This window comes from Schistocerca nitens, chromosome 5, assembly GCF_023898315.1.
Source record: "Schistocerca nitens isolate TAMUIC-IGC-003100 chromosome 5, iqSchNite1.1, whole genome shotgun sequence".
NCBI classification, from domain to species: domain Eukaryota; kingdom Metazoa; phylum Arthropoda; class Insecta; order Orthoptera; family Acrididae; genus Schistocerca; species Schistocerca nitens.
The window spans coordinates 321467623-321486770 of NC_064618.1; the positions used below are offsets into that span (position 1 = coordinate 321467623).

At 43.0% G+C, this 19148-nt stretch overlaps 1 protein-coding gene across 1 annotated transcript; it reads right to left on the reverse strand.

Annotated features, from left to right (window-relative positions):
* Nucleotides 1-229: 229 nt before the first annotated feature.
* On the reverse strand, nucleotides 230-2071 carry LOC126260426 (uncharacterized). The gene is made up of 4 exons (XM_049957755.1): nucleotides 2015-2071; nucleotides 1612-1938; nucleotides 1018-1578; nucleotides 230-951 (listed from the first exon to the last, which is right to left on the reverse strand). Exons 1-4 carry the CDS (start codon nucleotides 2069-2071, stop codon nucleotides 406-408), a joined length of 1491 nt encoding a protein of 496 aa, XP_049813712.1. The 3' UTR covers nucleotides 230-405.
* Nucleotides 2072-19148: the final 17077 nt, after the last annotated feature.

Below are 19148 nucleotides of genomic sequence, written 5' to 3' on the forward strand. Positions count from 1 at the left end.
ACATGCTGCAATGATGAATCCAATCAAAGAATAAAAAAAAATATTTTAAACATAAAAACACAGTGAATCAATAAATAAGGCTGTAATGAAATAAGGCCATTATGAACAAATACGATATAATTCATGCATTACATATGTCAAAACCAGAATCTTATACCTACAGTATTTCCATATAGTAGGCGATAAATTGCACAGCAATGTCGTTTTTAGCCAAGACACTACAAAAACATTCAACGAGAAACACCTATTTAATCCCTGAATAGCTGAAACGTTTTATGAATCCTAAAGTGACAAATCATTCTGATTGAAAATAAGATTTCGAATTGTACAGCCAGTGGCTTCATCGTAAAACCGCAGCTTCAGGCAGCTTTGGCTGCCACTGGACCCCAAGTTGTGGATGGTCGGCTAGTGGTAGGTTCCCAGGTTTTGGATGGCTGGCCTGTAGTTGGTCCCCAGGTTGTGGATGGTCGTCCTGTTGTAGGGCTCCAGGTTGTAGATGGTTGTCCTGTAGTTGGGCCCCAGGTAGTGGATGGCTGACCTGTTGTTGGGCCCCAGGTTGTGGATGGTTGTCCTGTTGTAGGGCCCCAGGTGGTGGATGGCCGGACTGTTGTTGGGCCCCAAGTTGTGGATGGTCGGCCTGTAGTTGGGCCCCAGGTTGTGGATGGCTGGCCTGTTGTTGGGCCCCAGGTTGAGGATGGCTGACCAGATGTTGGGCCCCAAGTTGAGGATGGCTGGCTTGTAGTTGGACCCCAGGTAGTGGATGGCTGGCCTGTTGTTGGACCCCCGGTGGTGGAAGGCTGGCCTGTAGTTGGGCCCCAGGTTGTGGATGGTTGGCCAGTTGTTGGGCCCCAGGTTGTGGATGGTCGTCCTGTTGTAGGGCCCCAGGTTGTAGATGGTTGTCCTGTAGTTGGGCCCCAGGTTGTGGATGGCTGGCCTGTTGTTGGGCCCCAGGTTGAGGATGGCTGACCAGATGTTGGGTGCCAAGTTGAGGATGGCTGGCTTGTAGTTGGGCTCCAGGTAGTGGATGGTTGTCCTGTTGTAGGGCCCCAGGTGGTGGATGGCCAGACTGTTGTCGGGCCCCAAGTTGTGGATGGTTGGCCTGTAGTTGGGCCCCAGGTTGTGGATGGCTGGCCTGTTGTTGGGCCCCAGGTTGAGGATGGCTGACCAGATGTTGGGCCCCAAGTTGAGGATGGCTGGCTTGTAGTTGGACCCCAGGTAGTGGATGGCTGGCCTGTTGTGGGACCCCAGGTTGTGGATGGTCGTCCTGTTGTAGGACCCCAGTTGGTGGATGGCCAGACTGTTGTTGGGCCCCAAGTTGTGGTTGGTCGGCCTGTAGTTGGGCCCCAGGTTGTGGAAGACTGGCCTGTAGTTGGGGCCCAAGTTGTAGATGGCTGGCCTGTAGTTGGGCCCCAGGTTGTGGATGGCTGGCCTGTTGTTGGGCCCCAAGTTGTGGATGGCTGGCCTGTAGTTGGGCCCCAGGTTGTGGATGGCTGACCAGTTGTTGGGCCCCAGGTTGTGGATGGTCGTCCTGTTGTAGGGCCCCAGGTTGTAGATGGTTGTCCTGTAGTTGGGCCCCAGGTTATGGATGGCTGGCCTGTTGTTGGGTCCCAGGTTGAGGATGGCTGACCAGATGTTGGGCGCCAAGTTGAGGATGGCTGGCTTGTAGTTGGGCCCCAGGTAGTGGATGGCTGGCCTGATGTTGGATCCCAGGTTGTGGATGGTCGTCCTGTTGTAGGGCCCCAGGTGGTGGATGGCCAGACTGTTGTTGGGCCCCAAGTTGTGGATGGTCGGGCTGTAGTTGGGTCCCAAGTTGTGGAAGGCTGGCCTGTAGTTGGGCCCCAAGTTGTGGATTGCTGGCCTGTTGTCGGGCCCCCTGTCGTGGATGGCCGTGCTCTTGTTGGGCCCCAGGTCGTGGACGGCTGGTCCTTCACTACGCAGCTGCCAGTAAGAAAGAGGATTTCAACAAAATTCTTTATGTTCTCAGGTTCGTATGTTTACTTTAACTTTTAAATACTCTGTACAAGAGAATTGTGTAGAGTGTGTTAACACTTGAACTAAGATTCTGCACCATTAGGGCTTCACCATGGCCAAACGACAAGTATTTTATATATACTACTTTGTGATTGGCAAAGTTATTTCCTTTTTAACTGAATGCTTAATAACTTTTATTTTGATGATGAGTTAATTTAGGCGTAAAAGTATTGTTTCAGTGCATAGTCAATATGTTTTTTTCTTTTTTTCACTTTGTCGTAGGTTCTTAACTTGCTTCAGATTAAGGAATAATTGAATTTAGGGTATCCCGAATGATACTATGTACTATCAAATACCTACCTGGAATTTGAGTGATATTAGTATACTTAATGGAACAGTGTTCTAAGAACACACTGCAAAGCAATAGACTAGGTTCAGTGGTGTCCAGCTAGTATGGTGAATACTAGCTCATCATTAGAATATTATTTTGACTCTACAGCTGAGCGTTCACCCTTTTGAAACATAGCTGCTCATTAGTACTGTTGCCTGACTGGAATTCGTAGCTGTTGCTTTACCGTTCAGGGTTAACGGTGTTAATAAAACACCTATCCAGTAATACACTCTGACCCACACAAACATACAAAAGAAATAAAAGAAATCGCAATACCAAGAATGAATTGTGCGGTATACACTAGAATTGATAGACATATTTTTATTTTTCGCATTTGAAAGACGATGCCTGTTCAAATTTAGAGCTAGTCGCCTAAGAGTGGCGCTAGCGGCTCCATTATAAGCATGCAAATCTTGTTTGTTTTAAAAACACGCTGCAACGGTCTTGAGCCTCGGTTACCTTTGAGACTGGGCTTGGTGAGTTGAAGTTAGTCAGGAATGCCTTCAAGGCGACGAAGACACGTCACTGAGTTTGAAAGAGTTCGTGTGTTAGGGTTACGAAAGCTGGATGTTCCTTCTGCGATATTACAGAAAGACCGGACAGCAATGTTGCCATTGCTGGCAGTGGTGGTCAGGAGGATCTATGGTCGCAAAAAGGTCGGAGCTGAACGGCTACGTGGCACAACCGGGAGGGAGGATCATCGTATTCAGAGTATGTCTCTGTCGCATCGTACTGCGTCTGCAGCAGCAATTTGTGTAGCAGTTGGCACCACAGTGACACAAAGAACTGTTACAAATCGGTTACTTCAAGTATAGCTTCGAGCCAGACACCCTGCAATCACATTCCCCTGACTCCGAACCAACGCCATTTACGACTTCATTGGTGTGAGGCATGCAGGTAGTTCGCTTCATCATGTTGTATAAAGGCATGGTTTACATATTATAACAGTGTTACTTCCCGAGGTAATTTTTTATACTTTTAACAGAACCTGTATTCTTTTTAAAAGTCACATTTGATCTTGCCATTTGAGACTTCGCTTTTATTACGATTATCGGCTTGATTGGAAAATTGCGCAGGTGCACCAGTGTTTAAGAAGGGTAGTAGGCGTAATCCATCGAACTACAGACCTATTTCATTGACGTCGGTTTGCAGTACTGTTTTGGAGCATGTACTTAATTCAAACATTATGAATCACCTCGAAGGGAACGATCTATTGATACGTAATCATTATGGTTTCAGAAAACATCGTTCTTGTGCAACGCAGCTGGCTCTTTATTCGCACGAAGTAATGGCCGCTATCGACAGGCGATCTCAAGTAGATTCCGTATTTCTAGATTTCCAGAAAGCTTTTGACACCGTTCCTCACAAGCGACTTCTAATCAAGCTGCGGGCCTATGGGGTATCGTCTCAGTTGTGCGACTGGATTCGTGATTTCCTGTCAGGAAGGTCGCAGTTCGTAGTAATAGACGGCAAATCATCGAGTAAAACAAGTGATATCAGGTGCTCCCCAGGGAAGCGTCCTGGGACCTCTGCTGTTCCTGATCTATATAAATGACATGGGTGACAATCTGAGCAGTTCTCTTAGGTTGTTCGCAGATGATGCTGTAATTTACCGTCTAGTAATGTCATCGGAAGACCAGTATCAGTTGCAAAGCGATTTAGAAAAGATTGCTGTATGGTGTGGCAGGTGGCAGTTGACGCTAAATAACGAAAAGTGTGAGGTGATCCACATGAGTTCCAAAAGAAATCCGTTGGAATTCTATTACTCGATAAATAGTACAATTCTCAAGGCTGTCAATTCAACTAAGTACCTGGGTGTTAAAATTACGAACAACTTCAGTTGGAAAGACCCCATAGATGATATTGTGGGGAAGGCGAGCCAAAGGTTGCGTTTCATTGGCAGGACACTTAGAAGATGCAACAAGTCCACTAAAGAGACAGCTTACACTACACTCGTTCGTCCTCTGTTAGAATATTGCTGCGCGGTGTGGAATCCGTACCAGGTGGGATTGACGGAGGACATCGAAATGGTGTAAAAAAGGGCACCTCGTTTTGTATTATCACGTAATAGGGGAGAGAGAGTGTGGCACATATGATACGCGAGTTGGGATGGAACTCATTAAAGCAAAGACGTTTTTCGTCGCGGCGAGATCTATTTACGAAATTTCAGTCACCAACTTTCTCTTCCCAATGCCAAAATATTTTGTTGAGCCCAACCTACATAGGTAGGAATGATCATCAAAATAAAATAAGAGAAATCATAGCTCGAACAGAAAGGTTTAGGTGTTCGTTTTTCCCGCGCGTTGTTCGGGAGTGGAATGGTAGAGAGATAGTATGATTGTGGTTCGGTGAACCCTCTGTCAAGCACTTAAATGTGAATTGCAGAGTAATCATGTAGATGTAGATGTAGATGAGGTGTGTTACCATATTCCTTTAAACCTTTATGGCCATTGCTGACAGTCTTGCGTACGAGCCAATGCCGTTCTTGTTTTAGGTACTAGTTGTCACTATCAGCATTGTTCCGTATTTTAGCGTTATACATGCACTTGGTCCATTCCTGCCTGGGAGTAATTTCATGCGTTTGACTATTCATTTCATGAGACGATTATCTACCCATATTACGGATGTGTTAAATTTTATATTTCATACTATGGGGCTGGTACACTCTTTAGTTACCTCCCTCCCCTCCCCCTTCCTAAACACAATTTTCGACGTGCAACTTCATATTGTAGGGTTAAAGAATTTTTATGTGGTTGGGTTGTTTTAGAAATTTTGTATGTGGTGATTATATTTGTACTGGGATTTGTAATTTTCCTAGATTGCTTGCGGTGCCTTTCAATACATGCGAATCGCGTCCCAAATGAAGAACTAGTAAATCCATCGTTATTGCAACGGCGGTTGAACTCTATCTACATAATTCAACTAGCAAAATTCTTCTTATACACATTGGGTAGGAGTTTATAGTTAGATCCATCGAAAATTTCGTGACATATTACATGGAGACAGATTCCTTGGATTAGCTGTTTTGAGACAAGCGTGGCGTAGCAGAGAAAAGATATGTTTATAGGCTAATAGCATACATGGTAATATACTTGACGGAGAGTTTCAGAATTTGAACTTGGTCACTGAGAGTGTAGGAGCAGACTTGAGTAACACACTAGCGTAACGTTTCAACTGGCCGTTAGCCAATTCAGGAAGTGGAAAATATGCGATTTTACACTGCTGTATTTCTGTAACCGTTACTGAGTTGTTATTGGGTTACAACGGCGGTATGTGGGCTACCGGTAGCCTGTAGGAAAGCGGCACCTGGAAAGCTGTTCGTGAATGCGAGCACAACAGGTCGAATCACAGACTGATGTACAAATGTGCAGTCAGGGAGCATGCGATGCGAAATCGCGTCCTAGACCATAACCCTCGCTTTAGGGTCAATGTGTCTTGCACGCAGACAGATTGATTGTAAGTCCTCAATCGGCCTCCTTTTAACCAATGCACAGTTATCACTGGCACCGGTACCACTGAACTAGCAAACAGCGATGGTTTGGTGTCAGTGTAATGCACGTTACAAGTCTACTGGCTCGGAACAATCTTTTAAGTAACCGATTTGTAACCGTTCGTTGTGTCACTGTGGTGCCAGCTGCTGCTCAAATTGCTGCTGCAGATGCAGTAAGATGCATTCCTGCCAAGTCTTACTGCAGTGTCGCAGAAGGAACATCCAGCTTCTGGTAGCCCTCTTACACTATCTCATATAAACTCAGTGAGATGCTGATAATGGCGTCCTTGTCGCCTTAAAGACATTCTTCACTAAAACCTAGTCACTACGTCCGATCTCAAACGTAACTAATACTAACGACCGTTACAGCGTGTATTTAAAGCAAACCAGATTTGCATCCTAATAGTTGCACTACTAGCTCTACTCTCACGCGGCTTACACGAAATTTGAACAGACGCCACCTCTCAGTTTGAGAAACCAGCCTACCAATTTTCTTTTGTGTTGCACAATTCCTTCTTGGTGTTGGGATTTTTTCTATCTCATCCTAGATTTAGGTTCAGTATCAGGAAACAAAGATACACAATCATGAATCCACATGCACCCACAAATTATCACAACATAAAGAAACCACAAGAAGCTGAAAACTTTTGCTAAGACATGTAAGAAATAACAAATAAGATAACAGAAAGACATGTTAAAATTATATTAGGAGACTTCAGTGCTCAACTAGTCAAGGAGAGCACACAACAAACTAACAATACTGTGGAACGTCTCATAATTTACTGTCAAAATTTTAAATTAAAAATTATGTCAACGCAATTTCAAGAGCGAAAACGCAAACTCACAAACGATTAACGCACAAAACAACATGGGAAGAATTTCAAATAGATTATGTAGCCATAACACATATGAGCGAAATTATCAATGTGAGAACACGAAAAGGATTCTTCGAGTCCGACCATCATTTGCTGCAAGTGAAAATAATATCAAGAAACAGAAAGACAACACAGAAAAAATTATAAGGTCGGACCCGGAATACTTAAAGATAAACAAAGGATATAAAATGTAGACTGTCAATGGCAAGGAAAGCGTTTCTGAAGAAGAAAAATTTGTTAACATCGAGTATAGATTTAAATGTCAGGAAGTCGTTTCTGAAAGTATTTGTATGGAGTTTAGCCATGTATGGAAGTGAAACGTGGACGATAAATAGCTTAGACAGGAAGAGAATAGAAGCTTTCGAAATGTGGTGCTACAGAATAATGCTGAAGATTAGATGGGTAGATCACGTAACTAATGAGGAGGTATTGAATAGAATTGGGGAGAAGAGGAGCTTGTGGCACAACTTGACTAGAAGAAGGGATCGGTTGGTAGGACATGTTCTGAGACATCGAGGGGATCACCAATGTAGTATTGGAGGGCAGCGTGGAGGGTAAAAAGCAGATTCAAAAGGATGTTGGCTGAAGTAGGTACTGGGAGATGAAGAAGCTTGCACAGGATAGAGTAGCACGGAGAGCTGCATCAAACCGGTCTCAGAACTGAAGACCGCCACAACAACAACAACAAACAAAGACAAAATTATTGAAGGAATTAATCGAAGTTCAACAGAAAATTGGGCAGACCTCGTGACTCGCGAAGATAATTGAGAATGCAATGCGTTGGGATCAACTTCCTAGGAAACGAAAACATCGATGGTGGAACACAAATGGTTCAAATGGCTCTGAGCACTATGGGACACAACTTCTAAGGTCATTAGTCCCCTAGAACTTAGAACTAGTTAAACCTAACTAACCTAAGGACATCACACACATCCATGTCCGAGGCAGGATTCGAACCTGCGACCGTAGCGGTCTCGCGGTTCCAGACTGCAGCGCCTAGAACCGTGGAACACAGCTTGTTATCAGGCCATGTAACGTAGACTCCAGGCATGGAAGATATTAAGCAGTAACAGAAGAAAATAGACATGGCAAGATTTCCACAAAGTCCAGAAACAATCCTCGAAAGATATTAGAAGGGTGAAGAGGAAATAAGACAAAAATAGACTAAATGAAATCAAGGAAGACGTCAAGAGAAATAACACAAGAAATTTTTACAGAATTTTCAGGGAAAATATAAAAAGCTATCAGCCTCCAAGTATTTGCTTCAAAAGAACGGACGTATCTCAAGAAGCAAATATTAAAGAAAACTGCAACAATCTTATAAATTATTTCGATAAACTGCTCAATTGCAAGAAACGTAAAGGGAAACTGCACTTCAGGAAAACGGTACCAAACCCAGATTCAATGGCGCCTGCAACAACATAGGTAGAAGAGATTATAAAACAACTAAAAACGACAGATTCCCAGCAGAAGACGCAATTATCTACTTGAACTGGAGACTCAAAGAGCAAACCATTGCAAATAAAATCGATGAAAGCCTTACAGAAATACGGAATACAGAGAAAATTTCGAATTACGCAGAAATGGAAATGTGTGTTGATTCACCCATTCTACAAAAATGGCAAAAAAACAGACCCTAATCACTACAGAGGTTTCTCATTATTACCGGTCACCTACAAAATTCCTGCCAAGGCATTACTCAACAGACTAGAATCACAGGCTGATACAAAGAAACATGAATACCAAGCAGGCTTCAGAAAAGCAAGATCCTGTATTGAACAGATTTGGAAACTGGTAACATTCCTGAAGGCTAAACGGACGAAGAACAGTGAAGTCACATTCGTGGACTTTAAGAACACCTACGACTCCATAGACAGGTAGATTCTCTATGACACAATAGAAGAATATGGAATAGACAGAAAAACTAGGACACTCATACAACAGACACTTACAGATATTACATTCAAAATTAAATTTATGGGAGAGATCTGAGACCCATTCGAGATACACACAGGGGTCTGAAAACGAGATGATCTCTTACCGATTTTATTCAGCACTGTCTTGGACGAAATTATCAAACAATGGGATGAGAATGTGAAAGAAATTCAGTTAGGAAAAACGTGTGCAAACAAGACAATCATAAAACGCATGGCATTTGCAGATGACCTGGTAATACTCAGCATCAATAGACAAGATGCACTGGAATACTTACCTGAAGGCTCTGCGAAAACAGGTCTACATATATCGTATGAGAAAACGCAATACATGGAAACAATAAACAACAACAAACAAGCAACGTACGCAAAATACGGAGAGGTTAAGAGAATGGAATAACTCAAATATCTTTCAGAATCTATACAAAAAGACATCCAGCATATAAAGAATAGAAAAACTTCAGAAAGCGTACAGACTGACATGGAGGCACTACAGTCAAAGAAATATTTCAAGATAGGCTAAAATGAGGTAATACAGTACAGTTATACTACCAGAAGCACTCTATGCATCAAAACCGACCACAGTGCGAGCACCAGGCATCGCAGAGACAGAAAAAGTAGAACGTAAAATCTTCAGAAAATTTTTTGGACCTGTACACAGAGATGCTATATGGATGAAGAAGCCAAAGAAATATATGAGCACACAAGCAGGCTCGCAGACACGATCAGAAAACGCCAACTAACATTCAAAGGACACAAACATAGAATAAACAAAAACAGACTCACAAAGTGGATTTTTGATATATTGATGTAGTAAACAATTCAATAAAATAAAAGCACCAATTGGTTTCAAGAAATAGAAGATCTAAAACAAGCAATGAGTATGGATCAGTATTGAAATGATAAATGAAAGAGACAAATTCAGAAACAAAATTATGGACACAAAATTAGAACCAAAAGAAAGGAAGAAAATAGGCGAAGTATGGACAGAGCAAAGGAAAGAGAAACACAACCAAATAATGAAGAGGTTTTGGGAAGAAAAAAAGGAAAGGCAAACAAGAAATAAATGAATAATCGTGTAACATATATATGCTTGATTTGTAAAAAAAGACAAAGAGACACTGAAAACATCCTCACAAGTTACCTAAAAAACATGCATGAGTATTTCACCAAATGGAGACTAATACCAAATCCCACCAAGACTGAAGTCAGCTGCTTTCATTTGAACAAAAAAAAAATGGCTCTGAGCACTATGGGACTTAACATCTATGGTCATCAGTCCCCTAGAACTTAGAGCTACTTAAACCTAACTAACCTAAGGACTTCACACAACACTCAGTCATTGAACAACAGAATGGCAGTCAACTGCGATATCATCCATATCCAAAGTACCTGCGGTCACTTTGGATAGGACATTATCCTTCAAAAGACACCTGGAAAATGTGTCCAATAAAATAAGCTCACGGAACAACCTCATTCAGAGGCTCTGCAGCACTAACTGGGGAGCAGCAGCAGACACACTACGAACCTCTGCACTCGCCTTAGTGTACTCTGCAGCCGAGTACTGTGCACCAGCGTGGTTAACCAGCAAGCATGTAAACAAGGTGGACACCCAGCTCAACGCTGCTATGAGAGCCATAACTGGATGCATAAAGACTACCCCACTATTTTGGCTTCCAACACTTAATCATATAGCTCCACCCAACCTACGAAGATAGGAAGCTCTGATGAAGGAATACACAAAAATAATGAATAACCCCCTACTTCCTATCCATGAAGATGTCCCAACTTTGGAAAGAACACGATTGCGCTCCAGAAATCCCCCTTCAAGACTGGCCCAACAACTGTCAGCTGCCAACTTCAGCATGGATAACAAATGGCACGAGAGCTGGAGTGATAGCGCCTCTCATGACAACCGTGAACTTATCGGTCCATCAGAGAAACCTAAGGGCTTTGAACTTCCACGACAGCTATGGAAAAGCCTAAACAGAATCCGAACAGGACATGGACTATGTGCACACAATCTACACAAGTGGGGAAAGCTTCCCAGCCCTAGCTGTGACTGTGGGGCACCTAATCAAACAATACAGCACATCGCCCAGGACTGTGAATTAAGAGCCTACCAGGGTAGTCGGGCTGACTTCTTCAACACCACACCGACCTGCCTCGAATGGATCGCCAATTTGGACGTCAGAATTTGAAGACTTGTGTAACGCAAAATATCTGCTGTGATGTTACTTTTTATTGTGTTTATGCATTATATTTTATCTGAATATGTATCCTTCACTTGTGTATTGTGTATTTTATCATATAATTTCATAATGTAATAAGTGTAAACCATGTGTGTAGCGCCATACGCTAAATAAATAAATAAATTTAAAAAAAATAAAAGAAAAAATAGAGGTTCCGGTACTGCGATCTTCCTCTGGATTTTTTCAAATACAGACTTCTTAAAACGCTATTTTAACGCTTTTTTGTCAGAGGTCCGTACGGCGTACCGGCGCATACTGTTACAAATCAAGCACTATACAGGGTGCAAAGTTTAAGTTGACAAACCAAAATAACTCGAAAAATAAGCTTTACACGGAAAAATGTGTAGAATAAAATGGGGATTCCAATTTGAAATTTTAAACTTGCCTCCCGCCCCACCCCCCACCCCCAGGGGGCTGGGGTGGCGGGCTAATTTTAGCACCAACAGATGTTCCCCTCGAAAGTTACCAACTTTGGATTCTACACATTTTTTCGTGCGAAGCTTATTTTTCGAGATATTCTGGTTTGTCAACTTAAAATTTACACCCTGTATATCAGTAAAAGTTACAGATCACTCTTTTATTTCGAAATTCATGGTACAGAAAAACAAGGTGGAAGCATACTTATATATATTGGTTTGCAATGTGCACAGATCAACAAACGATGAAAATATGCGAGACGGTAAAATCGCCTCCAGTGGGTAATTTTTCGCTACACTCCTGAGTAGCTTCGAAACGTCATTAAACGTCCTCTTATTTGGATGGTGGCCGGAATCTGTCGTGGCATACTATCGATGAGTTGCAGTCCAGATTGTCCCGCCCTTCCATGACAATTCTGAAACATGTCGTGCACAGTAGGCCTATGTGACCGTTGTCGACTTCCGAAAACAGTTCGCTTCCATCGATCCCACAAATGTTCGACTGCGTTCACGTCCACGGAGAGGACTGGACATCCCATTCTGCGGATCCTAGCACGGCGGAGGATCGAGTTCACGAGAAATGTACTATGAGAACTCGTATTATCGTACATCAAGATGAACCTAACAGCAAAATATTGGCGATACAGTCCCACTATTTGTTGCAGAATCTCGACCCTTTGCCGTGAGATGGGCCTCAACAACCACGAAAGAAGTATGGGGGCCCCATTTAATGCCACAGCATAATACACCACCACTATCACCAGGTTTTCACATATCTGGGAGACGTACGATATAATCAGGTTCTCTCCAAACACGTTGTCTGCCATTATCAGACTACAAATAAATCCGTTTCATCCGTAAACAACACCCGGCACCGATTCTGGGGCGTTCATTCTGCATGATTTCTTCCCCATCTGTTATGGAATCCATGGTGTGGTGAACGGCGAAGTGCTTGTCACGGTCATCGGGAGTGGAGATTCGCATAATGCTTTCTTTTCCTAGTAGTTTGGGGTGATACATGACGTCCTGGGGCCTCTTCGAACGCTGAATTTAGTTCTGGTGCGCTAAGCCCATGAATCATCTGACTTAAAAATCGTAGATGTCAACCACTGAGTGCTCCTATCGAAAGTGGAGAGTCCGTGCGGGATAAGTCTTCAACACTACCTATCCGTTGGGACCGATTCCATATACGCACCACATCACTACGTCTTCGGCGCAGACGTCGAGCAGTTTCCCAGTTTGACAAGCTTTCTGCACGTAACGTTATGATGCAGAGCCGATCGTTGTTCGTGAGTGCCCTTCGTGACATGGTGAATGTTCACTCTACTGTTCCATAGACTTCTCTGGCGGGTCCCTATGAATGCTTTATTTTTAAATTAAACGCTGAAATCCATTAGAGTGCGGTGTCCTACCGGTGGGTAATAGTATTTGTATCTGTGTGTATGGTCACAACTAACGTCAAGGGTGACCTCCCGATCGGTACCGGCACAGAGACAATGCCATACAGCTGTACGACATGTTAGGGTGATTTAAAACTTTTGTTGATTAGTCGAAAGTAATGTCCGAAGATGAGGAACATTATTAGATTTATGTGATATACAGGGCTATTACAAATGATTGAAGCGATTTCATAAATTCACTGTAGCTCCATTCATTGACATACGGTCACGACACACTACAGATACGTAGAAAAAGTCATAAAGTTTTGTTCGGCTGAAGCCGCACTTCAGGTTTCTGCCGCCAGAGCGCTCGAGAGCGCAGTGAGACAAAATGGCGACAGGAGCTGAGAAAGCGTATGTCGTGCTTGAAATGCACTCACATCAGTCAGTCATAACAGTGCAACGACACTTCAGGACGAAGTTCAACAAAGATCCACCAACTGCTAACTCCATTCGGCGATGGTATGCGCAGTTTAAAGCTTCTGGATGCCTCTGTAAGGGGAAATCAACGGGTCGGCCTGCAGTGAGCGAAGAAACAGTTGAACGCGTGCGGGCAAGTTTCACGCGTAGCCCGCGGAAGTCGACGAATAAAGCAAGCAGGCAGCTAAACGTACCACAGCCGACGGTTTGGAAAATCTTACGGAAAAGGCTAAAGCAGAAGCCTTACCGTTTAAAATTGCTACAAGCCCTGACACCCGATGACAAAGTCAAACTCTTTGAAATTTCGGCGCGGTTGCAACAGCTCATGGAAGAGGATGCGTTCAGTGCGAAACTTGTTTCCAGTGATGAAGCAACATTTTTTCTTAATGGTGAAGAGAACAGACACAATGTGCGAATCTGGGCGGTAGAGAATCCTCACGCATTCGTGCAGCAAATTCGCAATTCACCAAAAGTTAACGTGTTTTGTGCAATCTCACGGTTTAAAGTTTACGGCCCCTTTTTCTTCTGCGAAAAAAACGTTACAGGACACGTGTATCTGGACATGATGGAAAATTGGCTCATGCCACAACTGGAGACCGACAGCGCCGACTTCATCTTTCAACAGGATGGTGCTCCACAGCACTTCCATCATGATGTTCGGCATTTCTTAAGCAGGAGATTGGAAAACCGATGGATCGGTCGTGGTGGAGATCATGATCAGCAATTCATGTCATGGCATCCACGCTCTCCCGACTTAACCCCATGCGATTTCTTTCTGTGGGGTTATGTGAAAGATTCAGTGTTTAAACCTCCTCTACCAAGAAACGTGCCAGAAATGCGAGCTCGCATCAACGATGCTTTCGAACTCATTGATGGGGACATTCTGCGCCGAGTGTGGGAGGAACTTGATTATCGGCTTGATGTCTGCCGAATCACTAAAGGAGCACATATCGAACATTTGTGAATGCCTAAAAAAACTTTTTAGTTTTTGTATGTGTGTGCAAAGCATTGTGAAAATATCTCAAATTATAAAGTTATTGTAGAGCTGTGAAATCGCTTCAATCATTTGTAATAACCATGTATTTTTGCCAGTTGAGAAGGCAGAAAGCACTTACAGTATTTCAAGCAGAAAGTGATGATTTCTGGAAGAATTTAAGTATATTTCACGCGAGAGAACAACTGGTTTTAATTATTCTGAACGGTGTATAGGACATCTGCGCCACTGAGTGGCGAGTTAATGAATACTATAGACGAAAGATAGATTCGAAGATTATCGCAGTCGCCATCTCTGCTCTACGTATCCCATTATCTTTTCATTCCCACCCCGTAGAAAGTTGAACCTATGAACGAACTGATATTAATATTATTAGTCAACGAAGCAACAACATAAACAGCACAATGCTGTTACACCGATCTTTGTTTGGCTGTTTCTGAAACAGCTTTGATACACTTTTGGGGCACCATTGGATACAAAATAGATTATTTCAGAGCCGGAAACAGTAAAACTTCATTATAAAATTGCACAGACCGCACATCAGCACGTCAAGAGCTATCATACTGCACCATGGCCTCGCTTGACGTACGAGAACATTCCACTGACAGACTTAAATGGAGACGATATTGCAGTACCTGTATTATTCCGAATTACGATGCGAAGTTCCTTCGGACATGCATGCATGTGCCTTGTGGCACAGTTGGAGTAATCACTGTGTGGGCTCCGCGATATTTCTTTTATCAATGATGTAAAAGCAGATGTTTACTATCTTCTTCTTGTTCACCATGGTCTTTGTCAGGTGGATGAAACATTAGCTTAAATTGGTATTTGCCCAAAAAGTTGTTTCATTTTATATCCATGTTATTCCTTTTGATATGACTAAAAATTCGTAATGTGTGTTTGTTATGAAGTTTGGTAATAAACACGAATAATAATGGGCCAATATTTCATTTCAGTACACAATGAAGACCTTTTTACCGAGTTTTTTAATGATTTTTGAAAGAAGCAATACTTCGAAATAACTTGTTAGGGCCAAGCTCTTCATCACTTAATTACGTAGCTCGAACGTTTTGACTATCACACCTCATTCTCAGAAGGTACAACTGATGCAGATCAATGTGGCTGCCAGAAGGCAGCCGCGAGGGATTAGCCGAGCGGACTAGGTCGCTGCAGTCATGGACTGTGCGGCTGGTCCCAGCGGAGGTTCGACTCCTCCCTCGGGCATGGGTGTGTGTGTTTGTCCTTACGATAATTTAGGTTAAGTAGTGTGTAAGCTTAGGGACTGATGACCTTAGCAGATAAGTCCCATAAGATTTCACACACATTTGAACTTTTTTTTTTTTTTTTTTTTTTTTTTTTTTTTTTTTTTTTTTTTTAGCCAGAAGGCAAGTCCAGCTCGGTTGGTGTCTTTCACCCTGAGTCAATAACATCGCTGAAGTTCTGACCACAGTGCACCCCTCTGGCACCACCACTGCTCAGGCCGACAGAGCATGCTTGATGTGAATAAAGGCTACCTGTTGAACTTAGGACGCTTCACCAACTCCTTGGGGATGTTGTCCACTGCCTAGTTCCACAAGTGATGTAATTTGTTGCATTTGCCAAAGACCATATTGGATTTCTGTGTTTTGCCTATTATGAACGTTGCAATTGCTAATTAGGCGCACTTATTCAACGTAAATTATTTGAGTTGACTAGTTTAAGTTCTCTCTTTGTTATAGAAGCCTGATAATACTGTGTGCACTGTTTTTCCGTGCTATCAGAGGAGTGTTTTGTAATTGTAAGCTGCCTGTGGTGGGTTTGTCCTCTCTTGAGCAGCTGATGGGATGATGCAAACCGTGGTATTCTGGCTATGGTTCTGTAATGTTTAATTGAGGTGGGTGTCCTCACACTCGAATCTTCCAGCCTTAAGTTTCTGCGGGTATTTTTTGCTTTGTTCTTACTTAATGTTATTGTAAAAAATTGCCAATGATCAGTAGTTGTTTGTTCCTGACAGCACCTTCTTCTTAGATTCGCAGTTATGCGATTTTCTTATCTCCTGAAATGTACTACTAAAAAAGTGGCTAAAGCTGAACTTATGCAGTTGCCTATTGGCATTTGTTAACAAAAAAACTTCTGGTAGATATTTTAGAATTTCCCTTAATAACTTAATATTACAGGCAAGGACCTTCCGAGATTTCTTTTCATCTTGTAATGTCTTATATTGTTTGAAGTACAAGGAGTTGAATGAAATTATTCTCTTTTAAAACATAAATGTAGGTTAATAGTTCACATTTGATTGTATCTATGCTGGCATAAACTGGCGCCAGCACACCATGGGGCATAGAGGTTGTGAGAGGATCGATAGAGGCCAACGACAGACTCGCAGGAAACTCGCCACCAACGCCCTCTCGGCCGCCACTATTTAGATCGCCACAGCGGACCGGAGGGCGAGTCTGTCTCACCAAGTGAGTACGAGTGTTTTATCAAGTGAATCAACGAGACATCAGTCGCAGCCCAGTCACTTGCTTTAGCAGACAGAACCTAGTGACCAGAATACTGAACATAGCGCACTTTGTACTTCACCAGCAGTGGGGCTAACGTGGTCTATTACGGAGAGCTTGTACTGGAACGACTATCTTGAGCTAAGTAGATTTCTTATTCTTATGAATAAGGAAGCCAGTTAATAAATGCGTGCATTTTGTTGTTGTTGTAGAAGCAGGATGCCAGCTACCAAACAACATCCTCTCCTTACTTCTCTTGATACAAGCCTACTGAGACAACGAGACAACAAAAGATGGCGACGAGTATACTTCAGAAGAAGATTTTGCTTGCTTCTCTGTGTTTAAGATTTCAGGGGTGCTGGTGGTCGTATTCTTGCATTAACTAATCAAAATTTTCTTTTCAGAGGCTTTGCTTATTATTTTGCTATAACATATTGCTGTAAACCATGACCACCCCGCCCCCTCCCTCCCCCCCCCCCCCTTACCATCGCGCCTCAGACGCAGACGGCCAATGTGATGGATCTAACACAAAATTTTCAGTTTCAGCACCAAAGAATTGGTGCTTTGCTGACGACGGTAGAACAATTTCTGGATGCACAAGCAACGTCGGTCGCACAACAACAAGAGCCAACCGACCGACACGTCCAACACGTGCCGCCGACCAGCATACCAACGGTCTGGTAATGTAGCGACACAGAAGAGGAATGGCTCGAATACCTGTCACAGTTCCAAGCACATTGTGAAGTTCATCTAGTTCAAGGTACAGTGGAGCTACAATACCTTCTTTCGATTGCGGGATCCCGCGTGTTCAGGTTAATACAAAAACCTTTCCCAACTGCGTTTCCCGACCAGCTTAACTATGACCAACTAATAATCGCTGCATTAACTGAGTTCTATGACCAGCAAGTCCAAGTAGCTGCAGCCAGGTATCAGTTCTTTCGCTTGCAGAAAAAGCCGGAACAGACGTACCGTCAGTGGTACACAGAATTAACGGGCATGACTATGAAGTGTAAATTTAAATGTAGTTGTGGCAACTTTACAGTGACTTGATGATTAGGGATGCAATAGCATCCAGTGTCGCAGATTGTCGGTACGGGAACAGACCTTAAGTACTCTAATCCATAACTTCCTCAAGTGTTGCAAGTATTACAGCAATTTGATTCGGGGCCATAGCGGCCGATAAGTTTGACCAGGCCCCGATTTGTCGGGTCGAGTCGCCCCTTGCTCGCGACCGCCCCAATCAGCCACAATAGCGAGCACGTACACAGCCGCGCGGGCAGCCACGTAGACAGGTAGACAGGCCTGTAAATTTAGTGAAGTCTTGCCCTATATGTTTTGTTTACCGTAAAAGGCAGGATTGCCCATCACGTAATCAATGTGTTACACGTGTGGGAAAAAAGCTGTGTTCAAGCAGTTTGTTTGCAACAGCACAAAAACGGCAGTTCTGCATAAAAAAAAGGCTCATGCATATACAGTGAAAGTTGTGTTTTCCAGATTCTGACGAAAGTAAGGTTAAGGTTGTGCCTCATTCTCGCCCTAGGTCTGTGCAACGACGTTCAAACAAACTATTTGTCTCATTACGAACTGCTGGCCGTCGTGTGAACTTGCGTGAACATGCGTGTCAGTAACTTTCCTTAATAGTGTCACGTAAGAACAGTCAGGCTCCTTTCTAAATCTAGCAAGCACCTTACTGCTTACAACGTTCATGAAATTCCAGTGCATGGAGAGTTTAGTTTGCCTGCCACTTACAAATATCATACTAGGACAGTGAATTTTACTGTCAAGAGACAGTGAGAACATTTTCGGTTTTGATTGGCCTTCGCTTCCAAGACAATGTACTTTCCATATCGGCTTGTGATCCAAAGACTTTCCTGAACTATTTTTGGAAGGAATGTGAAATTAATAATGTTGTAGAACATGTTACATTGAAAGACAATGCACAGCCTAAGTTTATCCGGGTCCGCTCCGTTCCAATTGCTTTAAGAGACAAAATAGCCAGTGAATTGAAAGAATTGCAAGATAATGGTATAATTTCTCCCTTTCAAGCTAGTTAGTCGGTAAGTCCTCTCATTTTGTTGCATAAGCCTTCTGGTTGCATACGCATTTGTGTTGACTTCAAGCCTACAGTCAACCCACAGACAGTAGTTGACAATTACCTGTTACCTCGCCCTGAAGAATTCATAGACAGTCTTGGTGCAGGACGTTACTTTTCTAAGACAGATCTGTGTGATACAAACTTGCAAATTCCATTGGGTGAAGAATTACAGAAAGTGTTTGTTGTAAATACACACTTAGGACTGCTCAAGTATTTTCCTTTCCTTTTCGGCAGTGTTTCCGCACCCGCCATTTTTTTTTACTTGAAATAGCTGAGTGCAAAAGTGCCATTTTGTTCAACAACCCTGACGATATTGCCGCCTCAGGTCGTGCACCAAAGGGAAGAGTTGGTTGCTTTAGTAATATCAGTATGAAACTATGTACAGACCTAC

Coding starts and splice junctions, on each gene's coding strand:
- LOC126260426 (XM_049957755.1), bottom strand. CDS start 2,071: ATGGTGCAGAATCTTAGTTCAAGTGTTAACACACTCTACACAATTCTC. Junction 1,939..2,014: donor ACACAATTCTCTTGTACAGA/GTATTTAAAAGT, acceptor TCTTACTGGCAG/CTGCGTAGTGAAGGACCAGC. Junction 952..1,017: donor ACAGGACAACCATCCACTAC/CTGGAGCCCAAC, acceptor GCCATCCTCAAC/CTGGGGCCCAACAACAGGCC.